We start from the raw sequence: 26,633 nt of genomic DNA, 5'->3' as shown, positions 1-26,633 counted from the left end.
GCAAAATAGATAAAAGAAAAGTCATAATTGGCGGGGATCCAGTCTAATACTTCCGCCAGTTTAGCTGTAGAGCATGTGATTCTGAGAGCCGTAATGCTCAAGGCTCACCAAGACAACGGCTCGACGTCCTCGGTCGTCACCTACTGGAGTTTCTGAACCAAGGCATGGTGGAAACGTGGGATTAATTAAGACTTAAGAGGCAAACTAAAGCTAGTGGGATTAAAAAAATACACATGGAGCAAAACCAGTGGATCACTATAAAGTTATTCCCCCAGTCTGGCACAACTTTCTCAACTATTGCCTCGCCTTTCCTCCTCTCTCACCATGAAGCTCTCAGTCCTCCTCTTCCTCCTCTTCTCCTGTCTCCTTCTTTCCTTCTCTGTCTCCGACCCTTACACCGCTATCTTTAGCTTTGGCGACTCGCTCGCCGACACCGGTAACCACCTTGTCAACGGGCCCAATCCCCTCCTCTCCACCACCCATCCCCCTTATGGCATGACCTTCTTCCGCCGCCCCACCGGCCGCTGCTCCGACGGACGCCTAGTGTTAGACTTCATCAGTATATGCTTCCACTCTACCCCCCCTCATAGTATTATTCCTTTTAAGCTCGAATTGTTGCCATGAACCCAATTGCTAATTGTTTTGTGTTCTAATCATGTAGCCGAGGCCTTTGGGCTCCCATTGCTTCCACCATCTAAAGCTCACGACACCGACTTCCATCAAGGAGCCAATTTTGCCATCACCGGAGGCACGGCCATGAGCTTCGGCTACTTCCACGAGAGGGGCCTCGACAGCACTGTATGGGTCAACGGTTCCCTGAGCGACCAGGTCGATTGGTTCGAGGACATGAAGCCTTCTCTCTGCAGCTCACCGGAAGGTTGCCATCCGTAAAACCTCTCTGCTACCAATTGCGACTTTGAGTTCTTCTCGTTCCTTAGATTCGACAAAATTACATCTAAAATGGATGCAGAATGCAAGGACTACTTCAGCAGATGTCTCTTTATCGTCGGGGAGTTCGGAGGGAACGATTACAACGCCTTCTTCTTCGCCGGCAGGGACATCGAAGAAGTGAGAGCCAATGTGCACATAATCGTCGGAGGCATCGTGAGTGGTGTCGAGGTGAGGGTGAAACGTAGACTATGGCTGAATTAGTCCATATAGATGTAATTTTTAGCAATGGATTGATGGTCGTTGTTTTGTTCATCAAACTTAAAACTATGCAGAGGTTGATCAACAACGGGGCGGTGGATCTGGTGGTGCCGGGGGTTTTCCCCATAGGATGCTTCCCGTTGTACTTGAAGCTGTATGGGACCGGTCACAAGGAGGACTTCGGCCACCGGAGCGGATGCCTCAAGAAATTTAATAGTTTGGCATGGTACCATAATGAAAAGCTCATCATGGAATTGGAGAAGCTCCGGAAGAACTACCCACAGACGAGGATTGTCTATGCGGATTACTATGGCGCTGCAATTCGATTTAATCTCGCTCCTAAAAATTTTGGTAAGTTTTAGGGGTCTGGATTTTTGTTTTGATTTTTGCTAGTAATTTTGCTTGGCTGGTTACTTGGGATTTGGAGATGACTACCTTTCTGGTTAAACGTTCATCTTTCTATCATTTTTTAAAAAAACTTGTCTATCATTTCATTAACAATTAGATGAGCGTTTAACTTACCATAAAAAACATGGTGGATGACTGGAGAAACTCATGTTTTATAAGGAAAATGCATCGAGTCATCAAACAATGAGATATAAACCCTGTTTCTGACGTGTCATTGAAGTGTCCTTTTGTGAATACATCCTCGTGGATGGTACCAATTCATTCCACATCCTCATGCATCACATCCATCCTCATGCATCACATCAATACTCATAAATTATTGCAAAACTTTCTTGCTATGTGACGCATTTTTTTATTTTCAAGTGATCGATCGGTATCAATCATTTTCTTCAATAATTTTGTTGAATTCTGAAATAGATGTCAATATTTTTTAAGTGGTTTAGCGGATATCAATGAAGACTAAATAAAGTGGGGTTGCTCGCAGCTCAAGTCGGATGGGCACATGCTTGATCCCAACAAAATCTGGTTTCATGTTTAGATCTTGATTTTGAATTAATCTAATCTATCAGCTCACTGGGTTGGGTTGAGTTAGGGTCAAGTATGAACTTGACCCAATCTGAAATATTTAAATCCGAGTTGCTACCGAGTTAGGTTGGATTTTTGGATCAAATATTTAGCTTTTTTTATAACTAAAAATAAGATAAGTGATAATTAAAGTATAAATTAAAAAAAATATAATTAGAAATAATTTTTAAAAATATTTATTTTTTTTTATTTTATCCAAGAGATTTATCATTCTTTAGCTATAAATTTATAAACTACAATTTTTAGAATATATGTTGATATACTCCAGAACATTATAGGAAAATCCATCAAAATATATAATGATTTTTTTAAGTATAATTAAGTGAAAGTAGGAGAGAGGAGATGGAATTGTTGAGATGAATAGAGAGAAAATAGTTTAAATAAGTGTTCGTTTAATGAATTGGAAAGATATTTATGATGAAGGAAAATGTGGGTTTTATATGATTCCGGTTTTCGGATCAGGCTAAACTAGATTTAGAAAAGTTGAGCTAATTTTTGTTGACCCAAATTGGACTTGGATAATACATGGTCTTGGATAGGTTGGGTTGGATCAATTGACCCAGTTCTTATATCAGGTCTAATTATTGACCCCTAAAAGGGTTGTGCGAGGTCACAAGTCCACCTATCCTATTTATAACCCTAAGATATAGGAAAAGATCTCTTGCAAGCTTACAAGCAGGACATATTTCCAAGAAATTCTTTTAATTTGGTTCGATAAAGTGCGAACTTTAAGAACTCATGCATTCCATGGTGCAAGTAGGTTAGAAGATATTAAACTAGATGACTCATTTTTAACAAGAAAAGAAGGAAACTAAGGAAAGGTAACTCCTTTTTTTTCCCCTACCTTTCTTTCTTTTTTAAAAAAAATAAATAATTTGTCAAATGAAAAATCCATAAGCTCTTGACCCTAAAAAAGGACATCTTCTTGATATGCAGTCTTATTTGCACTTTTAATCTTTTAGTCTAACAACAAATTGTTTGTGGCGTGCAAGAGACTATCCTAACTTATTGATTCGTGCAGGATTTACCCACGGGGCTATGAAAGCTTGTTGCGGGGATCGTAGTAAGTATAACGTCAATATGGAAGCCAGGTGCGGCACATCGAATGCAACCGTGTGCCATGATCCCGAAACATATGCAAGTTGGGATGGAGTTCACTATACCGAAGCTGCTCACCGTTTCATTGCCAAAGGTTTACTGGAAGGCCCCTATGCTCACCCACCGCTTATAAGCCTCCGCTCTCCCAAATCTTCTGCAAGCATCTTAACAAAAAAATAAAACATGTTCTGTATCAATTAATCAGCTGAAGCAAAAATATTTTTTGAAAAAATGCCTCTAGAAAAAGAGTATCTGATGTTCTTTGTTTTTTGTACTTATTTTATAAATTTTGAAGCCAAGCACCTTGGCTCAATTTTTTTTTTTTCCTTCCTTCACCAAGTACAATTGTATTCGCCATAATAAGACTGCATAAGTGCCGTTGATTTATTTACTTGTTTAACAGTGTAGTTCTTATTGTCGCCAATATTGTTGTACTCCATGTATGATATTTTTCTCTTTAGCATATATGGAGTAGATCAGGCCATTTCCCCGGGGTCTGCCGCTCTCTCTCTCCAAGAAACGAAGCCAGAAAAAAATAAATAAATAAAAGGGGTACCAAGCACTGTTCATGCCTGGTGGGAAACCGATTAAATTTGTTTGTTTTATCCTTACCAGACAGCTTCAACGCCTAACTTTGTATCATGTGTGTAATCAGGTCATGTATTGCAAAAATTATAATAACTTAGGACCTCACACAAGATAGCTAGTCAAAAAATATTATTTGAGTTTCTTGATCCTATATAAATATCCAAGATCTACCCAGCGAATAACAGTTATATGACTAAACACACGTCCGCATGGTCCTCATATATTTTCTTCGTTCAAGCCCTGATATCCTCGTTAGACTACGAATTCAAATCTAATCACAAACACCACGATCGGCTCGTGGTCAACCCCAATAGATCCGTGCTGTAGTGTCTCCTAGTCTACATAGGTTATGGGTCGAGTTCACTCTGATATCATTTGTAACAATTCAGACCTTACCTAAAATGGCTAGATGAAAAGTATTATTTGAATTTTCTGATTCTGTATAAGTATCCAAGATCTATCCAGCGAATAACCGATGTGGGACTAAACATACACCCGCACTGGTCCTTGTAAAAATTTCTAACAAGAAAAAAAAAAGATCATGTAATGCATAAGATGATTCATAATTTCCTTCTAGTATAAGGTACCATTTTCTTGCATTACTTGTTGTCTGGGAGTCATCAATATCAAGCTTGATTTAATACAAGAAAGCCTAGGTGATCATGATCAATATTTGCCGTGAATGCACTTCAGTCCCCATACAAACATGTCCGAGATATCGGCATGGAAGTGGAAGACAATTGCGTCATACTCGTCATGATTTTTTTGATCGTGCACCATGCTGAGTGACGTGTGAAGAAGCATCTCTATGCTGCATCAAACAATTAGTGGACATGGTGGTTTGGCACGTTCCAATGGGACTTTATAAAAGGGGACAATTCTATTGCTGACAGATGATGATGGTATCTAACGAGATTATTGAGTCACTTGACATGTTGGGCAATTTTTCTATAGAAACATATATGTCTAAGAAAAAATTGTAAGTTATAAGGCCACCTCATCTCCATTCATTTTGATATTACACTATTTATCAAAAACCTCCTCTACAATTTAACATTTTGTTATTAACATGTAAGATTTGAAAGCTTTGATGTCACGAACTCTTTCCCCAACAAAGTCCTTTGTGAAAACTAGTTTAGGTTGCAGGTTTTATCTGGAATTTACTAATAGGCGCCACAAGATGCAAAGCAGAGCTCAGAGGCTCCTTCCAAACTGCTTATATATATCCAATTCGTTGAGGATTATTGAACTTCTTTCCAAACTATCATGTCAGTCCTTACAGGCAATCACTATGAATATCGCCACCCTAATCTTCCTTTTTGGTCCCCATGCAATATAAACCTATGCGGAATTTAAACCCATAACATGTTATAACACGAGGAAGAATTGTGCCAACTTGGGCTTGCACCAATTACTAGCAGCATCCTATACAAAAGTGTATTGATTTCCTTGACTTGCCAGCGTCCAATCGATGGATTGGAGCTCTCGACACGACGTCGCATTTTGGCATTTTCGTTTAATATATATAGATGGGGTCTTGCGGATTAGAGTAGATCTGACGGCATGTTCACATTCCAGGATATGTTTAGACTTAAAATGCAAGTTGTGGTTTTAGATTAGTCTAGGAGCTAAAAGGTTAAAAGATGCACAAACTCTTGATTTTATTAGATTTGTTTGTTTGAATGCATGTGGTTGCTTCCAGAAATTAATATGATCATCAGACTATTTAGATCTGAGGCATTCCATCTCAGGCTTCCATCCTTCTTTTTTCTGGGTTAGGCCTTATCCCTTATTTCATTCATCAATGGAAATGTCCTGTGTTTTTTTCGCTGTTTTACCCACAAATGAAAATTCTATTTTATATTTGACCCGTTGAATAAGAACAGGCTGCCCCTGATCAAACTGGGAAAGTTGGAATCGTGCCATCTTTAACCCCAGTTTTTTTCAGCCATGTTTTTTCTCGCTTAACCAAAAAAAAAAAGCGATTCGGAGTGCTTTTCACTCCCACAACTTCCTTTCACTTTTTTTTGTTTTAAGCTCAGCACAGGATTTTTTCCAGCAATGCAACTTTTTAATGTGATAAAGCGGCTTTTTGCACACAGAACTCTTTTTTTCAAAAAAAAAATAATTTAAAATTTATTGAACCATTATTACCCATATTGTTAAATAAGTGCAAACGTTTACATACACTATGGTAATTGAAACATGAACACGTTTTTTTTCTTTAAAAAAAAGAAACATACATGCAGGTCGATAACGAATACACACTTAAAACAGGTCAAAGGTATTTCTGGGGATGTTCTTTTACTTTTAGCCAGCCATGTGGGAAAGAATATAGTTTTATCCAGAATGGGTGGGTGCTCCGTGCGTGCGACTTTGGTAGGAAAGGGACATGAAAGTAAAATAAAGTGCAAACCAATTTGAACATTTTATGTACAAATTGGGCCCCAACTAGACTCATGGGAAGTATTTTGGGAGCAATTTTATAACATGTCACGAGAGCCTTGGTCTAACTCTACCCAGATCACCTTTTTTATTTATTATGTGCACTGGGATCTTACCTAGACTCCTATGGTTAGCTATCCAGTTCAAAGCTCCTCTACTACTTAATTTTAGCAGGCCCGGTCTTCTCATTTCTCATCTCCTAATTGCGGATGACTACATTGGACCTGTTTTGCAATGTACCAGGCCCACTAGTGAATTTTTAGAAATCTAATATCAAATTCAGCACATCGGCCCGCTGAAGACAAATTCCGCAAAATCTTTTTTTTTTGGGTACTTGCCCATTAAGTTAAGGGTGGGGTAGTATCTGGGCATTCCTATATCGGGAACCAGTTTCTCATTTGCTGATTACTCTACTCTTATAGACAAGGTAGCTATTAGAATTGAAGGATGACAACGGAAGGCTCTTTCCTTTGCAGGAAGAGCAACCTTGCTAACCATACGTTCTATCATCATTGCTGCTCACATTAGTGCCCGTTACCATTTTAAAACAATTGGAGAAGGATTTCTGAGCTTTTTTGTGGGGGCATGATGTTTCCCATAGGCGGCTGCATCTCATCCCATCGCATGGGTGGCTGTTGTCACTCCTAAGTCCTAAAGTGCAATGTGGGCTTGGTCTAAAATTTGTGTGCGTTCGCCGACGAGCATTAATGTGCAAGTTGGCCAATCAGCTGACCGTCCATTCAGAGTCTCTATGGGCGTCAGTTGTACCAGAAAAATATCATTTTATGGGCCAATGGTTCAATTACAAACTCCAACATCACGCATCATCTAATTGGAGGAATGTAGTGACCGCTGCTAATCCCATTCAATTTCAGTTTACATGGCTTATGGTTTCTGGTGCTCAAACATTCTTTTAAATATGGAGGTGGAACTTGCTGATGCATGGGTAAGTGATTTCATCACCCAAGACAGGTCTGGGGATATGGCCAAGCTGGCTGCTATTTTCCCTGCTGATATGATGTCTCATATTGCTATGATCTCATTATCAGTTGGTTCGTGGACTGATCAGCTGGTTTGGAGAATGAATAAACTAACTAATGCATCTCTTGCTGAGATCTATAATATGCTGGTAGAGCCATTACAGATCTCAGAAGATCTGTAATGTATGTCTCATAATTATGGGTTGAAGGAGATTTTGTTGAGATTCATTGCCAAGTTCTAATATATACCTATTTGGTTGGTCAATAAGTTTAAGGACTTTAAAATTCTATTCCTAGTGTTATTGTATTTAGTTCTTTCTTTTGTGATAGTTATCCTTAATCTTGATCAAGTCTTATCTTTTAGTGGATGTTGGTTTATAAATTTGAGTAAAAATTCAACATCTCACCAATTAGTCCATTAATGCTCTATTAAGAGCCTTTTTTTTGTGTGACTGTATTTTCTCTCTCCAAATTAGTTTTCTTCTGGCATCTCTTTTCTATTTTTTTGGTTTGGTGTTTGTTTTAGATTTTAGGTCGGCACGGTCAATCTACTCTGCATAGCATACCGTCCAACAAGATTCTGCTATTATCATCTCACCATTGGACTCACCATACAAGCATAGTCCACTATTACAGGATACTTTTGCTTGGAGGTATACCTTATTCGCTTTTACATCTACATATACATATAAGGGTAGGTAACTCAGTAGCGCATGGGCGGTGTTTGACTCAAGGATGCTTTTGCATTACGCAGCGGTCTCATTTACTCCTCTGGATCTTCAATAACTTTTGTGAAAAAATATGTACATATAATATATTTGTTACTCTTTCAACTTTCGCCTAGATCCACATATATAAGAAGGGTAGGTAACTTCGCAGGGCAGTGTTTGACTCAAAAATGCTTTTGCATTACGCAGCGGTCTCATTGGCTCCTCTGGATCTTCAATAACTTTTGTGGAAAATATATGTACATATAATATGTTTGTTACTCATTCAACTTTCGCTTAGATCTATTTATATAAGAAGGGTAGGCAACTCGGTAGCTCATGGGCAGTGCTTGAAAATGCTTTTGCATTACGCAGCGGTCTCATTGGCTCCTCTGGATCTTCAATAACTTTGTGGAAAGATATGTACATATAATATATTTGTTACTCTTTCAACTTTGGCGTACGCCCTGTTTGTATAATATATGTATGTATGTATGTATAAATCCTCTACCAGACCTCTTGTAGAAAGGCTAAATTGGCCAGCTTGGGGGATAACAGCGCGCTTCTTTTTCCGCCTATCTTGCTAATCTAACACAACCTCTCAACACCACGTGGAGGTCCAAAGCCACTGAATTATGAATAAATAAGTAGCGTTCGAAAACTTCTTTTTTTCCAAAATCCATTTGTCTGTTCACTGCCTACGCTGCAATGAACAGTCACTATCTAAGCCGTACTCGCTGCGGACTCAATGAATGGTCACCACAAATGTGGCCTCACGCAACCTCTTTTTTTCTTATTGAATCGGGAGGCGTGATCCACCAGTTTATTTATTAGATCTTGTTAAGATCTTGTAGATGGGACGTGTCAACCACAACCAAAAGATTCGACTTAATCTGGATTGCACGTCGTTGTTCAAGGCTTGATCCGCCGCGGCCGCCAAAACCCAACTTGGGCTGGCGCCAAAATCCGACTTAACGAAAATAGATGGATTGGTTGAAATGATGAACAACGGTGGGTCTTCTAATCTACGCACATTGTTAGATCAGCTCAGAGGGAAGAATCCGACATACGGATGGAAAAAAAGAAATGTCGAAAATTGTGGAACTTTAGGCCTTTGCACCAAATGCTGTATAAATTTTTGGGCTCTGATTTTGGATCCGTCGCCTATTCTCTACGAGCTCCTCAGTCACTGGGCCGTGACATTACGGAAGTTCTTGTGGCTGCTGTGCCATTAAAGACTGCCACTAATTGTACCAAAAAAAAAACTGCAACTAGTTCAGAATTTTCAGCAATTCCATGTTAAGTATATTCTAAAATACAAAGCTGACCCCCAACCGACTTGGAGACTTATATTAAATAGTCACGAGCAAAGCACTACTATACTCAAGTGCTGGAGTAGAACGAGACGGAAAAAAAAAAACGTACGAGATGCGGGTATAAGAGCAACTGTGTTAGCTGTTAATCTTCTATCCCCATCACTTCCTTTTGCTTTTCTCCCCTAATCATGAAGCTCTCGGTCCTCACTTTACTCCTCCTCTCATGTTTCCGTTTCTCCTACTCCTTTACTCCACGCTACAATTCAATATTCAGTTTCGGCAACTCCCTCGCCGACACCGGTAATTTTCTTATCACCGGTGCCCAGCAGTTCCCTGGCATCGGCAGGCTCCCTTACGGCATGACCTTCTTTGGCCGCCCGACGGGCCGCTGTTCCGATGGACGCTTGGTTATCGACTTCATCGGTATCCGTTGCCTTCATTTCCCTCCGTCATAGCGTGATAACTAGCCACCATGTCCCCAAACCATCCCCATTTGTTCATAATTAATATTTGAGTCTTTGTTCCATTGTAGCTGAGGCGGTTGGGCTCCCGTTGCTGCCGCCATCTTTGGCGAGCGGCCAAGACTTCCGACAGGGAGCCAACTTCGCCGTCACAGCTTGCACGGCACTTGACTTAGCCTTCTGGGAACAGAGAGGGCTTGCCGGTATCTTTTGGACCAACGATTCCTTGGGCGTCCAGCTTCAATGGTTCGAGCAGCTGAAGCCTTCCCTTTGCAGCACAGTCAGAGGTTGTACTCGCGTAATTGATGGACGTTTTGTTACTAATGCTATTTTATCTCATACTCGGCGCTCTTGATGGAGCTAAACGAAATGCATTGCAGAGTGCAAGGACTACTTCGGCAAATCCCTCTTTGTACTCGGAGAGATCGGAGGGAACGATTACCACTTTCCCCTTCTCGCCAATAGGACCTTGGAGGAAGTAAGGACGTATGTGCCTCATGTCATCAAAACCATTTCGAATACTGCTGAGGTACGTGCCTAACAAATTATGTTTCTTAAACAACTGGTCTATAATTTTCTAGGTTGAACGTTGGGGCCGTTACTTCATGAGACATCATCAACCTTTATTTTTAGGAGAAAAAGGAGGTTTCTCAATTTTGCAGTACTTGATTCACTGAGTCGCTATTGCATGCGGCAAATTTTTTTGCAGATTTTAATCAACCAGGGAGCTGTTGACCTAGTTTTGCCTGGGTCGCCACCATCAGGCTGCTTTGGGTTGCTCCTGACGTTGCTCCCTAGTCCTAACAAAGAAGACTATGAACCGCAGACTGGATGCCTCAAGAAGCTGAATGAATTATCAAGATATCACAACAAATTGCTTCGTCGGGCAGTAGGAAAACTCCGGAGCAAGTATCCAGGGGTTAGGATAATCTACGCCGACTACTATGGACCAGTCATTCAATTTGTACGGACACCCGAACGCTTTGGTAAGCCCCTCTCCCTTCTTGAAGATCCGTGCCGATGTGTGTTTAGTTTCATATTGATATTCGCCGAAATTTTAGGTGCTTATACAATCACTATGGAGGCAAAAAAATATATTTTTTGGCTAGTCATTTTGAGTGAGATTCCGGATTGTTACAAATAATATCAGAGCGAATTCGTCTCATAGCCTACATGGACTAGAGAACAATGCAGCACAGATTCATGAAGGCTGATCACGAGCCGATTGTGGTGCTTGTAGTTAGATTTGAATGGATTTGAATTCTTAAACTGATGAGGACGTCAGGACTTGAACGAGGAGAGTATGTGATGATTCGTGCAGGCATGTGTTTAGTTCCACATTGGTTATTTGCTGAGAATATTATGAGAACTAAAAATTCAAAAAAAAATCTTTCGGCTAATCATTTTGGGTGAGGTTGCAAGTTGTTACAAATGGTATCAGAGCGAATTCGGGCCATAGCCCATGGGACTAGGAAACACTGTAGCATGGGTTTATAGAGGCTGACCACAAGCCAATCGTGGACGTCAGGGCTTGAGAGAGGGGAGTATGTGAGGACCCTGCAACTTTAACCCAATCTTATGCACATTTCTATTTTATCTTACCAATATTTCATATTCATTTCCCATAACATTATAATTTATGTACAGATATTCTTGCTTTTCGCACGTAGCCAAGTAGCTACGCATTAAATTGTCATGCAAACAATCAATAGATTTAGTATAAACTTCCGATTTTTCACTCACGCATTCGGTTGATGCAGGGTTTAGCAATGGGGCTCTAATTGCTTGCTGCGGGGGAGGAGGTCCCTACAACTTCAACCCACAAGCCAGGTGTGCCGAGCCGGGTGCGACCGTATGTGAGAACCCATCCAAGTCCATATATTGGGATGGCATCCACCTAACCGAAGCTGCTTATCGCTACATCACCACGGGTTGGCTCTCTACATGGTCCCATGCCAAGGTCCATTAAGAGCCCAACACCAACCCACCCATTATAACCCGCGTTGGCTTAGTTTGAGAATTTTAATGCATCGAAAAACAAAATCATTAGGGTCTATTTGCTTGCTGTTCATGAAGAACATTGTGGGCACTAATGGTTGTATTGTGGAATTTGTGGACTGCTTATGTATTTTTCTTCTCTCAAATTGATGTTGTTTAATCATTTGATGTTGGGCAGGTTTGCTGCTTCTTGTTTCTTTCTGATGCTCTTTCTATACAATATCATTGCATCTTCTCCACAAATTGGTGATTATGATAGTCTATGTAATAACAAAAAAACAAGTTTTGAAAAATTTATCTCCTTCTGCTACATAATAGTACCTGTTCACAAATCCATGATTTTGCATAGTCCTGGTTTACATACAAAAACGCATTCCAAGGCATCTTGGAACAATAACATAACATCTTCTAGCTGTTGTTGAGGAATAATAGTCTCATATCGGGTCAAGGATTCTTGTGGTTCTCATATACTCTTGGGCTCATTCATCTTAACTCTCGGATTGTTGGATAGGATTTGTGCGTATGGAAAATGCTTTGCGGCATCAAAAAAATTACCAGGTCCACAATCCTTTTTTTGGGCGTAAATTGAGTCTACAATCTTTGATTTGATAGTTGTATGGTTAACTAACCTGCTATGTTTAGCAACAAATTCCTGAGTTGCACCAACTTTTTGTGGCCGGGGCTTGTTTGCTGCGGTTGCCTAGATTAAAAGCAAAGCATCAAGTTCTGCCACCCTTGGTTTTTGTAGCTATATCCTCTGGGCATTCTAGAATGTGGAATACTTAAACATTTGGCAATTGAAAAAAAAAAAGAAGAAAACTTTATTCCATTAGGAATCCACTATACTCTTATTTCTCCATTGTGAAGTGGCATTATCACAAAGTTAATTGCTGTGGATCTATTTCACATTAGTTCATGCAGAGGCTTGATGAACTTCACTTTCTTTTAGCCATGGCGAAGTGGCACATATTAATAAATTTGTAAGTTCGGTACATTGCTTACCTCATGGTCTTGTTTCTATTTACTTTGTATCTGAGTCCTCGTGGTCAGGTACCTAGCATGTATACCAAGCATATGTAATGATCAAATTGATATTTTATTTATCAAATAATAAAAAGAAGGAATGGTCAAGCAAGGGTAATGCTTAACGAAAAACGCGTTAGGAACAAAGTCTTTGCAAGAGTTGCTCGTCCTTAATCGTCGATGTCTATGGCATGTGGTCGTGGCTGTCTTTTTTGAAAAAAAATAAAAAGAAAGTGAATGCCACTAGATTAAATTAAATCAATGGTCAGAACTGCGACTTGATAACTTAATTTCCAAGCTCCAATCATCCATTCGAGAATCACCATTGGCTCATCTACATAAGGGCTTGGAAAGTCAAAAATGATATGAAGATGAGTTTATGTAGCTGACAACGTGAGAAGAAACTGATGGAACCACGAGATCAGCAAGCAAGTGATGTTTTAAAAAAAAAGAAGAGATTCAGCAAGCAAGTGATGTTTAAAAAAAAGAAGAAAAAGATTTGTTTTCTGCTTGGGTCTCTGTTAATAAGCCTGAAATGTGATGGATATGCAAATAGTTAGTATTACCATTTTTATTTTTTAGGTCTTGTAGATGGGACGTGTCAATCACAGCCAAAAGACTTGACTTAATCTGGAGTCTCGTTGTTCAAGACTTGATCCGCTGCGATTTAATATGGCGCCAACTCGGGCTGGTGCCAAAATCCAACTAAACGAAAATAGATGGATTGGTTGAAATGATGAACAACGGTCGGTCCACTTCTAATCTGCCCACATTGATATATCAGCTCAGAGTGAAGAATCCGACGTACAGAGAGAAAAACGAAACATCAAAGATTGTCGAACTTGATCCAAAAGGATCCTTCCGTGTTGAGAAGCCTTTTAAGCCAATGATGCTGCTAGTCCTTCCGTGTGATATGGGCTTTAGGCCTTTGCACCAAATGCTGTATAATTTTTTGGGCTTGTAATTTTGGATCCGTCGCCTATCCTTCACCAGCTGCTCAGTCACTGGGCCGTGACATTACGGAAGTTCTAGTGGCCGGTGTGCCATTTCAAATATATATAAAACGTCGGGTGAAAAACTGCAACTAATTGTACAAAAAAAAAAAAAAAACTGCAACTAGTTCAGAATTTTCGGCGACTCCATGTTAAATATATTCAAAATATGACGTTGACGCCCAACCGACTTGGAGATCTAAAATATAAAGTTGACCTCCAACCAACTTAGAGACTTATATTAAATGGCCACGAGCAAAGCACTACTATACTCAACTGTTGCAATCGAACGTGACGGAAAAAAAAAACGTACGAGATGCGGGTATAAGAGCAAATGGGTTACCTGTTAATCTTCTATCCCCATCACTTCCTATTGCTTTTCTCCCCTAATCATGAAGATCTTGGTCCTCACTTTACTCTTTCTCTCATTTTTCCATTTTTCCTACTCCTTACTCCACGCTACAATTCAATATTCAGTTTCGGAAACTCCCTCGCCGACACCGGTAATTTTCTTATCACCGGTGCCCAGCAGTTCCCCGGCATTGGCAGCTCCCTTACGGCATGACCTTCTTTGGCCGCCCCACGGGCCGCTGTTCCGATGGACGCTTGGTTATCGACTTCGTCGGTATCCGTTTCCTTCATTTCCCTCCGTCATAGCTTGATAACTAGCCACCATGTCCCCAAACCATACCCATTTGTCCATAATTAATATTTGAGTCTTTGTTCCATTGTAGCTGAGGCGGTTGGGCTCCCGTTGCTGCCGCCATCTTTGGCGAGCGGCCAAGACTTCCGACAGGGAGCCAACTTCGCCGTCACAGCTTGCACGGCACTTGACTTAGCCTTCTGGGAACAGAGAGGGCTTGCCGGTATCTTTTGGACCAACGATTCCTTGGGCGTCCAGCTTCAATGGTTCGAGCAGCTGAAGCCTTCCCTTTGCAGCACAGTCAGAGGTTATACTCGCGTAATTGATGGACGTTTTGCTCCTAATGCTATTTTATCTCATACTCGGCACTCTTGAAGGAGCTAAACGAAATGCGTTGCAGAGTGCAAGGACTACTTCGGCAAATCCCTCTTTGTACTCGGAGAGATCGGAGGGAACGATTACCACTATGCCCTTCTCGCCTATAGGACCTTGGAGGAAGTAAGGACGTATGTGCCTCATGTCATCGAAACCATTTCGAATACTGCTGAGGTACGTGCCCAACAAATTATGTTTCTTAAACAGCTGGTCTATAATTTTCTAGGTTGAACGTTGGTGGTGTTACTTCATGAGACAACATCAACCTTTAATTTTAGGAGAGAAAGGAGGTTTCTCAATTTTGCAGTACTTGATCCACTGAGTGGCTATTGCATGCGGCAAAATTTTGTGCAGATTTTAATCAACGAGGGAGCGGTTGACCTAGTTTTGCTGGGGCGCCGCCATCAGGCTGCTTTGGGTTGCTACTGACGTTGCTCCCTAGTCCTAACTGTGAAGACCCGAATTGGGCCCAACGAACTGAAGTCGGCAAGGAGTGCCGACTTCAGTTGGGTCATCGTGGTCTCCCCACGATGACCACGCCGGCCGAACGGCCAGCGAATCCCCCGCAAGCCCCCTCTCTTCCCCTCTCTCTCTTCGTGAAGAGGGTTAGGAAACCCTCAGAGCAGCCCGATCCCTCCCCCATTCCTCTGAAATTTTGAAGCTTTCCCTTCATTTTTTCCCTCTTCTTGAGACTATCGCCGGAGCCGTAGTCGTCGCCGGAGCCGCCAACGCCGCCGGGGTTCATCGTCGACGACCGGAGGTGAGGAAGACAACCATCTATTTGTTTCTTTTTTTTTGGATTTAAGGGGGGGAGGATTGAGTGATGTTACCGGTTGCACTTCCCCTGTTTCGGGGAAGATTTGTGAGATGCAGCCGGCCGACGGTGGCCGGCCGGGGTCAATCCGGCCGAAACGGGTTCGGCCGGAGGTGGGCGAATAGGGGGCCGGGCTTCCCAGCCCCGGTCCCTCTCTTTCCTTCCTTTCTCCCTCTCCTTCTTCTCTCCTTCTCGTCCGGCGCCGCTGGTGACAGTGGCGTGACCGACGGCGGCTGGCCGAGTGCCGCCGCCGAGGGCCACGGTCGGCCGCCGAGGGCCGACCGGAGCCACTAGCCACCCCCCCTTCTTCCTTTTCCTTTCTTCTTCTTCCTCTTCTCCTTCTTTTTCTTCTTCTTCTTCTTCTTCTTCTTCCGGCTGGGTGTTTTTCCTTGCATCGATTTCCGTGCCTGATTTGTGAACCAGATCTTGGACCGGGTTCAAACTATGAACCGGTTTCACCTATGCTGTGAATAGGGTTTGATCCGAGTTGGAGTAAATGGGTTCTGATTAGGGTCTGAATCTGAGTCAAGAATTTGGGTTGGAGAATCTGTGTTGGGCTGAGTTGAACCTAATTGGATCTGTGGGCTGGTTTGGTTTGGGCCCGAGATCTGATCTGGACCTGTAATCTGGTTTGGTTCAGTTGGGCCTAATCTGTGTTGGGCCACAATTGACTTGGGTTTAAAGGGTTCTGATTTTAGGGTCTATGTTGGATCTTAGGGGCCCATTCTTGGATCTATGGACTTAGGAGTTTAAGGGGTTGGAATTAGTTTAAATTATGTTTCTTAATTAATTAAATAATTAATATTTATGTTTAATCAGGGGTTCGTGATATCTGTGACAGGGATTCTTAAGCGAGCCCAGGTAGGTGACCGTTGCTTTAAAGTAGAATTTTAACATGTATCTTGCATATGTTGATTTATTGATTTATTATTGGTAATATGTGTTAGAATTATTATTAAATATTTAATTTCATAAATTATTATGCGCTTTACTGTGGGGAGTATGATTATGATTTTGATATAGAAAGTTGATTTATTGATTTTCAAAATCCGCGTGACTATAGTCTAGACCCCGCCAATGGGATGATACGTTGGCCCTGTCGACTTGTACTGAGGAACTAGTTCCGACACCGCGACCACCGGTGATAGAATAGTGGCGGCACAGAGGTGCGTTTTGCTATTCGGAGCGGCTCGGTGGAGCGTGAGTTTAGCACCAGGGGGTGCGGCACAGTGGTGCGTTGGCTCAGTGGAGCGGCTCTTCGGAGAGTTGTATTGGCACTTCGGTGTAACCATGCCACTGGGTGATGTGGCCGTAGTCATGCGGTTGAGTTATTTTGAGTCTCGGATTGGGTTTACAGATTTTTGTGTGGATTTTTGGATTTATGTGTTTAGCTGCTTTTATATGCATTATGACATGTTATATGATGACTTTATTGCATGATGTCGCCTACTGAGCTGTTAGCTCACTCCTACTATTTACATTTTTGCAGGTGATGATATATGATTATGGGGATTACGGGACGGAGTGATCATGATGTAGTTAGCTAGTGGATATAGACTTTCTCTTTTGACTTATGTATACATGGACATTTGAATTGAAAGTTGGAATTTATCTTTGTTTAGCTATTGATGTGGAATCTGATCAATCTGCCTTGCGTGCCTGCGGGGTCCGCCCTGCAGGTGCGCGGCGTCTGCTCGCGCCCCGGGCCCCCGGGTTCGGGGCGTGACAGATTTATTGGTATCAGAGCTTAAGGTTAAGGTATCCTAGGGTTTAGGTTCAGGTAAGTGTGAGTGGGGAATTATGATAGAAAAACTATCAAAGCCTTGGTTTATAGTCACTTGAGATTGTAACATGAATGATATTATAACCTACGGCTTAAGACCACTAGGGACTGTAGGCTTAATGGTATTAGAGTTTGACGTTTAAGATCATTAGGGATTTTGACATAAATATATCATAGCTTAAGGTTATGATCAATTGGGACATGACAATTATATTTGGTGCTTAAGGTGTAAGATCACCGGGCATTGTAATAAAATGTATGCATCGGGTTTGGTTTTCGATGAGTGTGGAAGGAAAGTATAAATTGTCTTTGATCATGATAAGAGAGGTTTGACCTAAGATAAGTATAGGTCAACAATGGCATATCGAGTATACCATGTTTAGATATTATTTAAATGATTTGAAAGTTCAAATTTGATGGGGGTTTTAATGTGATCATACTTTTGGTTTTGCTGCTAATTATTAGAGTGGGATTTGTACGTTGATTTAGTATTGGAGTAAGCTAAGGAGATTTCATAATATTGAAAGGAACGTTCTTCGAAGTTGAAAATGTATGTGGATTATATCTGGTGTTGGCATGTTGGATATTGCAAATAGGTCTATTTCCTATGGATGTATTTGATTATTTTGAGGCCATAGAGTATGCATATTGATAGGAGAATTCTAATTATTTGAATTCGCATGTTTGGATTGGGCTCCTGAATTTTCTTATAATTGTTGGAGACTATTGGATGTGTTAATTTGAACTCAAGTCTCGGTTTATGATCTAACTAGAAATTTTTGTCATTGTAAAATACAAAATTTAGTAGAAATTTCGATTTTGAGATGCTTATGTGAGTTATTATGTGTAGCATTGATCATAGACATTAAGAATTTTGGTGAAAAAGAATTTGGAGGTTGATAGGGTTAATTCCTACTCATAGTGATATTGGCTCAACAGTTCTAACCCATTGAATTTGAAGTAAATTCTGTTGGAAGGAAAATCAATGTAGATTTTCTGATTAAATTGCTAAAGGAATACAAGAATTACCCCTTTAAATTAAACCTAGATATTTTTGGATTCTAAGAAGGTTGTGGAGATCACGTAGTGACCTTAAACTTGACTAAAGGATTGGGGGTTAGTTATGATAACTATACTCTATATAAATTGAGGATAAAAAGATCTAGAGGTTTTGCTCTAGTTCTACTTGGAAATTTGAAATTTGGAGTTTCTTAGTCTCAATGCAAAGTGATACTTTAGTCAGAAATCATTTGTGACTTTAGAGAATTAAATGAATTAAATCAGAGTGTGCAGCGGAAGTCTGGTGGTTTGACTTATTTTGAAACTGGTTAAGAACATTAATATTTGATCTAAAAGGCATTATGATGAAATACTTGAGTTAGTTTCAGGAGAATGTTGTTGATTCTATGGATGATCTAAAGGTAGCTATGTAATTTTCACCAGTGGATCTTCTATTGTTGACAACTTTTGGGAGAATCTTGGGCATGTTAAATTTAGCATTTACGATTGATGATTCCTTGGTTGGTCTTAGACTTGGAATGTTTTAACATGGATCTCTTATTTGTCGGAATGATGTGGGAGAAAGAAAAAAAAAATGATTATAGAATATTAAGAGGATTTGATACTAAAGATTTCTCCTATTTCTATTAAGCCAATTATGATCTCTATGTAGAATCAAGAGAAATTAATTTCTTTGGGATATAATTATGGCATTTTAATCCAAGGTTGGGAGTTTGGAATTCTTTTGAAGGAGATCAAAAGAACTTACTACGTGTGGTAAATAGGAAGGACCAAGTTTTGAGGAGGCGCACGATTCCTTATGTAAAGGTGCAGTGGAGCAATCACAGTAAGAGAGAAGTTACTTGGGAGCTGGAGGAGGAGATGAGAGAGAAGTTTCCTGCCTTGTTCTCGGATTGAGGTATGTTTTAATTTCGAGGACGAAATTTCTTTTTAGTTGGTTAGAGTGTGAAGACCCGAATTGGGCCCAACGAACTGAAGTCGGCAAGGAGTGCCGACTTCAGTTGGGTCATCGTGGTCTCCCCACGATGACCACGCCAGCCGAACGGCCAGCGAATCCCCCGCAAGCCCCCTCTCTTCCCCTCTCTCTCTTCGTGAAGAGGGTTAGGAAACCCTCAGAGCAGCCCGATCCCTCCCCCATTCCTCTGAAATTTTGAAGCTTTCCCTTCATTTTTTCCCTCTTCTTGAGACTATCACCGGAGCCGTAGTCGTCGCCGGAGCCGCCAACGCCGCCGGGGTTCATCGTCGACGACCGGAGGTGAGGAAGACAACCATCTATTTGTTTCTTTTTTTTTGGATTTAAGGGGGGGAGGATTGAGTGATGTTACCGGTTGCACTTCCCCTGTTTCGGGGAAGATTTGTGAGATGCAGCCGGCCGACGGTGGCCGGCCGGGGTCAATCCGGCCGAAACGGGTTCGGCCGGAGGTGGGCGAATAGGGGGCCGGGCTTCCCAGCCCCGGTCCCTCTCTTTCCTTCCTTTCTCCCTCTCCTTCTTCTCTCCTTCTCGTCCGGCGCCGCTGGTGACAGTGGCGTGACCGACGGCGGCTGGCCGAGTGCCGCCGCCGAGGGCCACGGTCGGCCGCCGAGGGCCGACCGGAGCCACTAGCCACCCCCCCTTCTTCCTTTTCCTTTCTTCTTCTTCCTCTTCTCCTTCTTTTTCTTCTTCTTCTTCTTCTTCTTCTTCCGGCTGGGTGTTTTTCCTTGCATCGATTTCCGTGCCTGATTTGTGAACCAGATCTTGGACCGGGTTCAAACTATGAACCGGTTTCACCTATGCTGTGAATAGGGTTTGATCCGAGTTGGAGTAAATGGGTTCTGATTAGGGTCTGAATCTGAGTCAAGAATTTGGGTTGGAGAATCTGTGTTGGGCTGAGTTGAACCTAATTGGATCTGTGGGCTGGTTTGGTTTGGGCCCGAGATCTGATCTGGACCTGTAATCTGGTTTGGTTCAGTTGGGCCTAATCTGTGTTGGGCCACAATTGACTTGGGTTTAAAGGGTTCTGATTTTAGGGTCTATGTTGGATCTTAGGGGCCCATTCTTGGATCTATGGACTTAGGAGTTTAAGGGGTTGGAATTAGTTTAAATTATGTTTCTTAATTAATTAAATAATTAATATTTATGTTTAATCAGGGGTTCGTGATATCTGTGACAGGGATTTTTAAGCGAGCCCAGGTAGGTGACCGTTGCTTTAAAGTAGAATTTTAACATGTATCTTGCATATGTTGATTTATTGATTTATTATTGGTAATATGTGTTAGAATTATTATTAAATATTTAATTTCATAAATTATTATGCGCTTTACTGTGGGGAGTATGATTATGATTTTGATATAGAAAGTTGATTTATTGATTTTCAAAATCCGCGTGACTATAGTCTAGACCCCGCCAATGGGATGATACGTTGGCTCTGTCGACTTGTACTGAGGAACTAGTTCCGACACCGCGACCACCGGTGATAGAATAGTGGCGGCACAGAGGTGCGTTTTGCTCTTCAGAGCGGCTCGGTGGAGCGTGAGTTTAGCACCAGGGGGTGCGGCACAGTGGTGCGTTGGCTCAGTGGAGCGGCTCTTCGGAGAGTTGTATTGGCACTTCGGTGTAACCATGCCACTGGGTGATGTGGCCGTAGTCATGCGGTTGAGTTATTTTGAGTCTCGGATTGGGTTTACAGATTTTTGTGTGGATTTTTGGATTTATGTGTTTAGCTGCTTTTATATGCATTATGACATGTTATATGATGACTTTATTGCATGATGTCGCCTACTGAGCTGTTAGCTCACTCCTACTATTTACATTTTTGCAGGTGATGATATATGATTATGGGGATTACGGGACGGAGTGATCATGATGTAGTTAGCTAGTGGATATAGACTTTCTCTTTTGACTTATGTATACATGGACATTTGAATTGAAAGTTGGAATTTATCTTTGTTTAGCTATTGATGTGGAATCTGATCAATCTGCCTTGCGTGCCTGCGGGGTCCGCCCTGCAGGTGCGCGGCGTCTGCTCGCGCCGCGGGCCCCCGGGTTCGGGGCGTGACACTAACAAAGAAGACTACGAACCGCAGACTGGATGCCTCAAGAAACCAAATGAATTAGCAAGATATCACAACAAATTACTTCGTCAGGCAACAAGAAAACTCCAGAGCAAGTACCCAGGGGTTAGGATAATCTATGCCGACTTCTATGGACCAGTCATTCAATTTGTACAGACACCCGAACGCTTTGGTAAGCCCCTTTCCATATCTAGAATATTTTTTTGGGGATATGTGCAGGCATGTATATAGTTTTATATCAATTATTCGTCGAGAAGATTTTGGATATTTATACAGAACTAAGGAATCCAAAAAATATCTTCCAACTAACCATTTTGAGTGAGATCTTAAATTGTTACAAATGGTATTAAAGTGAACTCGACTCATAACCTACGTGAAATAGGGAACACTGCAGCACGGGTTTATGGAGGTTGGCCATGAGCCAATCGTGGTGTTTGTGATTAGATTTGAATAGATTTGAACTCTTTGCCGGTTATTCGTTAAAGAGATCTTGAGTACTTATACAGGACTAAGAAGTCCAAAAAAAATATCAATTATATGTGCATAGAGGAAACTAATTCCTCCTCCCTCGTCTAACTGACATTTAACCATTAGGACCGGTTCTCTTTTCTTTTTTTTTTTTGTCTAAGTCCCTGATTCAATCTCGTGCACATTTTTATTTTATCTTGAAAATATTTCATATTCATTTTCCATAACATTATAATTTATAGAGTTTTTTGCATGAATATCCTTCTAAAAATTTAAATTTGCATGAATACTCTCTTAAAATTTATATTTACTTCTGTACTCTCATAAAACGCTATTTTCGTACAAATGCCCTTAATATAATGATTTTTCTAACACCGTTAATAAAAACCATATTTATTTTAATTAAAAATAAAATAATATTTTGAAATTACTTTTTTGTCTTCCATCGTGATCGCCTTATAAATATTTTTTTTTGCACGTCTATCCATTAAGAATATTTTAGTTATTTTAATTTGAAACTGTGAATTTCTTAACGGTGTTTGATAGTGTGGGTACATATGTAAAAATTAGAATAAAAAAGGACAAAATAGCAAAACAAGTGTTTTACAAGGGTATACATGCAAATATTACTTTTGGAAGGGTATTCATGCAAAATTCGATATTTAAGAGGATATTAATGCAAAAAATCCTAATTTATATATAAATATTCTTGCTTTTTGCACGTAGGCAAGTGTCTACGCATTAAATTGTCATGTAAACAGTCAATGGATTCAGTATAAACTTCCAATGTTTCACTCACGCATGCTTCTAAACGTTAACATGGAGCGAAGATACCCTCCTTTCTTAGGCATTCAGTTCCTGCAGGATTTAGCAATGGGGCTCTAATTTCTTGCTGCGGGGGTGGAGGTCCCTACAACTTCAACCCACAAGCCTGGTGTGCCGAGCCGGGTGCGACCGTATGTGAGGACCCATCCAAGTCCATATTTTGGGACGGCATCCACCTAACCGAAGCTGCTTATCGCTACATCGCCAAGGGTTGGCTCTCTGCATGGTCCCATGCCAAGGTCGATTAAGAGCCCAACGCCAACCCACCCATTATCACCCACATTGGCTTAGTTTGAGAATTGTGATGCATCGAAAAATAAAATCATTAGGGTCTATCTACTTGCTGTTCATGAAGAACATTGTGGGCTCTAATGGTTGTATTGTGGAATTTGTGGACTGCTTATGTATTTTTCTTCTGTCATCTGCTAGTGATATTATGACATATTGATGTTGTTTGATCATTTGATGTTTGGCATGTTTGCTGCTTCCTGTTTCTTTCTGATGCTCTTTCTATGCAATATCATTGCATCTTCTCCACAAATTGGTGATTACGATAGTCTATGTAATAACAAATAAAAAGTTTTGAAAAATTTATCTCCTTCTGCTATATAATAGTCCATGTTCACAAATTCACAATTTTGCATAGTCTTGGCTTGTATACGTAAATACATTCCAAGACATCTTGGAACAATCACATAACATCTTCTAGCTGCTGTTGAGGAATAATAGTCTTGGATCGATCAAGAATTTCTATGGTTCTCACATACTCTTAGGCCCATCCATCTAAACTCTTGGATTTTTAGATAGGATCTTAATAGGATATTAGAGACCACCGATCTTTCTTGCTTACTGAAATCTCTATGCTTTTCCATCTCTAGCACTGTATACGTAGTGGGTTAAATTTGGTTCTATCTTATTGTCTATTCTAGAAAACAGCTTTATGTATGGAAAATGCTTTGAGGCATCCGTTAGATGCAAACGAAAAATTGTCAGGCCCATAATCCCTTTTTTACGGGTAAATTGAGTCTACAATCATAGATTTGATAGTTGTATGGTTAACTAACCTGCTATGTCTAGCAACAAATTCCTGAGTTGCACCAACTTTTTGTGGCCGGGGCTTGTTTGCTGAGATTGCCTAGATTAAAAGCAAAGCATCAATTTCTGCCACCCTTGGTTTTTCTCGATATATCCCCTGGCATTGAGTGCCATCTACAAATCTGAACTTGTTTGTGGCATTGAGTGCCATTTTCATGGCTTGCCACCATGTCAAATAGTAGTCGCCAGTCAACAAGGAGGAAACAAAGGTTGCACCTGGATGAATTGTTGAATGAATAAAGTAAGGAGAAGCAACGTCGCTAATAGATTGCGACATATTAGTCGAATTTGGAGTTTTCGATTTTGAAGGAGGAACGTCAGCCATGGTGGAGTCCAAGCCGTGAAATGCTAGCTACAGATGAAAGAAGACTGCTCTGATACCATGATAAGAAATGGACATGATAAGAAATGGAAACCACACGTTTGAATGGAGAGAAAATTGCTCTATTTGATACTAGGCGCATAGGGTGTACATATATAGTTACAATAGGAAACAAATGAAACATGTGCTCCTAAAATCAAGACCTGTATGGTTGTATAAGAAAAGAAAAAATTGTGCATGCGGTGGCTTCTAAATATGGAAGTATGACTTAAGGGCCATAGCTGGAGGCCGGATGATAAAAAGAGACTTCCAAGATTGACGAACTTGATCCAGGATCCATCCGTGTTGAGAAGCCTTTTATGCCAATGAGGCTGCTAGCCCTTCCGTGTGATATGGGCTTTAGGCCTTTGCACCAAATGCTGTATAGTTTTTTTTTGGATCCGGCGCCTATCCTTCACCAGCTGCTCAGTCACTGGGCCGTGACATTACGGAAGTTCTTGTGGCCGGTGTGCCATTTCAAATATTTATAAGACGTCGGGTGAAAAACTGCAACTAATTGTATTAAATAGCCACGAGCAAAGCACTACTATACTCAACTGTTGGAATCGAACGTGACGGGAAAAAAAAAACGTACGAGATGCGGGTATAAGAGCAAATGGGTTACCTGTTAATCTTCTATCCCCATCACTTCCTTATGCTTTTCTCCCCTAATCATGAAGCTCTCGGTCCACACTTTACTCTCTCTCTCATGTTTCCATTTTTCCTACTCCTTTAGTCCCCGCTATAATTCAATATTCAGTTTCGGAAACTCCCTCGCCGACACCGGTAATTTTCTTATCACCGGTGCCCAGCAGTTCCCTGGCATCGGCAGGCTCCCTTACGGCATGACCTTCTTTGGCCGCCCCACGGGCCGCTGTTCCGATGGACGCTTGGTTATCGACTTCATCGGTATCCGTTGCCTTCATTTCCCTCCGTCATAGCTTGATAACTAGCCACCATGTCCCCAAACCATGCCCATTTGTTCATAATATTTGCGTCTTTGTTCCATTGTAGCTGAGGCGGTTGGGCTCCCGTTGCTGCCGCCATCTTTTGCCAGCGGCCAAGACTTCCGACAGGGAGCCAACTTCGCCGTCACAGCTTAGCCTTCTGGGAACAGAGAGGGATTGGAGGGAACGATTACCACCTTCCCTTTCTCGCAAGCGCTACCCATCAAATAACAGATGTGAGACTAAACATATGTTCGTACGGATCCTCACATATTCCCTCCGTTTAATACCTGACGTCTTCGTCAGGCTACGAATTTAAATTCATTCAAATCTAATCACAAACCCCACGATCGGCTCGTGGTCAGCCTTAATGGATCCATGCTGCAGTATCTCCTACTCCACATAGGTGATGGGTCGGGTTCACTTTAATATCATTCATAACATTCCAAACCTCATCTAAAATGGCTAGTCGAAAAGTATTATTTGAGTTTTTTTGATCCTGTATAAGTATCCAAGTTCTATTCAACGAATAAACGATATGGGACTAAATATATGTCCGCGCACGGATCCTCATAAAAATTTTTTACAAGAAAAAAAGATCATGTGTTGCATAACATGATTCATAATTTCCTTCTAGTATAAGGTACCATTTCCTTGCATTACTTGTTCTCCGGGAGTCATCAATATTAAGCTTGATAAAATACAAGAAAGCCTAGGTGATCACGATCAATATTTGCCGTGACCCGTGAATGCACTTCAGTCCCCGTACAAACTTGTGCGTGACGTTGGCATGGAAGTGGAAGACAATCGCGTCATACTCGTCATGATTTTTTTGATCGTGCGCCATGCTGAGTGACGCGTGAAGAAGCATCTCTACGGTGCATCAAACAATTAGTGGACATGGTGGTTTGGCACGTTCCAATGGGACCATATAAAAGTTGGCCGAGATTATTGAGTCACTTGACATGTTGGGCAATTTTTCTTTTTTTTCTTTTTCTTGATGTAAAGGGAGGCAGCAGAAACATGTCTAAGAAAAATTTGTAAGTTATAAGGCCATAACCGTGCACCTCATCTCCATTCATTTTGATATTACGCTAGTTATCAGAGATCTCCTCTCAAATTTAACATTTTGTTATTAACATGTAAGATTTGAAAGCTTTGATGTCACGAGCTCTTTCCCCAACAAAGTCTTTTGTGAAAACTAGTTTAGGTTGCAGGCTTTATCTGGAATTTACTAATAGGTGCCACAAGATGCAAAGCAGGACTCAGAGGCTCCTTCCAAACTGCTTATATATATCCAATTCGTTGAGGATTATTGAACTTCTTTCCAAACTATGTATAAACAATCTAGTTTTTCTTAAAATTAAAATAGAAATCTACAATTTTCCTCAACCCCCCACCTCCACAAAAAAAAAAAAAAAAGAGGTTGAGGGAATCGCCACCCTAACCTTCGTTTTTGGCCCACATGCAATATAAATCTGGTGCCGACACCAAGACCAGG

General features: G+C 41.1%; 2 protein-coding genes and 1 pseudogene across 3 annotated transcripts; all 3 read left to right on the top strand.

Annotated features, from left to right (window-relative positions):
• Positions 1 to 236: 236 nt before the first annotated feature.
• On the top strand, positions 237 to 3,627 carry LOC103703055 (GDSL esterase/lipase At5g45910-like). Its single transcript, XM_008785753.6, has 5 exons — positions 237 to 559; positions 662 to 877; positions 971 to 1,119; positions 1,224 to 1,500; positions 3,164 to 3,627. The coding sequence occupies exons 1-5, from the start codon at positions 325 to 327 to the stop codon at positions 3,418 to 3,420; spliced, it is 1,134 nt and encodes a 377-aa protein (XP_008783975.4). The 5' UTR covers positions 237 to 324; the 3' UTR covers positions 3,421 to 3,627.
• A 5,592-nt stretch (positions 3,628 to 9,219) lies between these two features.
• LOC120111733 (GDSL esterase/lipase At5g45910-like) lies at positions 9,220 to 23,139 on the top strand. Its single transcript, XM_089923564.1, has 7 exons — positions 9,220 to 9,699; positions 9,809 to 10,024; positions 10,118 to 10,266; positions 10,447 to 10,723; positions 11,498 to 11,703; positions 21,317 to 21,608; positions 22,769 to 23,139. The coding sequence occupies exons 1-7, from the start codon at positions 9,465 to 9,467 to the stop codon at positions 22,975 to 22,977; spliced, it is 1,584 nt and encodes a 527-aa protein (XP_089779690.1). The 5' UTR covers positions 9,220 to 9,464; the 3' UTR covers positions 22,978 to 23,139.
• Positions 14,070 to 19,640, top strand: LOC149753552 (GDSL esterase/lipase At5g45910-like; annotated as a pseudogene). Its single transcript, XR_016413334.1, has 4 exons — positions 14,070 to 14,375; positions 14,485 to 14,700; positions 14,794 to 14,942; positions 17,072 to 19,640. The product of XR_016413334.1 is annotated as a GDSL esterase/lipase At5g45910-like (transcript).
• Positions 23,140 to 26,633: the final 3,494 nt, after the last annotated feature.

This window comes from Phoenix dactylifera, chromosome 5 (genome assembly GCF_051530095.1).
Source record: "Phoenix dactylifera cultivar Ajwa chromosome 5, Ajwa_hap1_PhDact_Kaust_v1.1, whole genome shotgun sequence".
In the NCBI taxonomy this organism is placed as follows: domain Eukaryota; kingdom Viridiplantae; phylum Streptophyta; class Magnoliopsida; order Arecales; family Arecaceae; genus Phoenix; species Phoenix dactylifera.
This window is presented reverse-complemented; position numbering and strand designations above follow the sequence as displayed.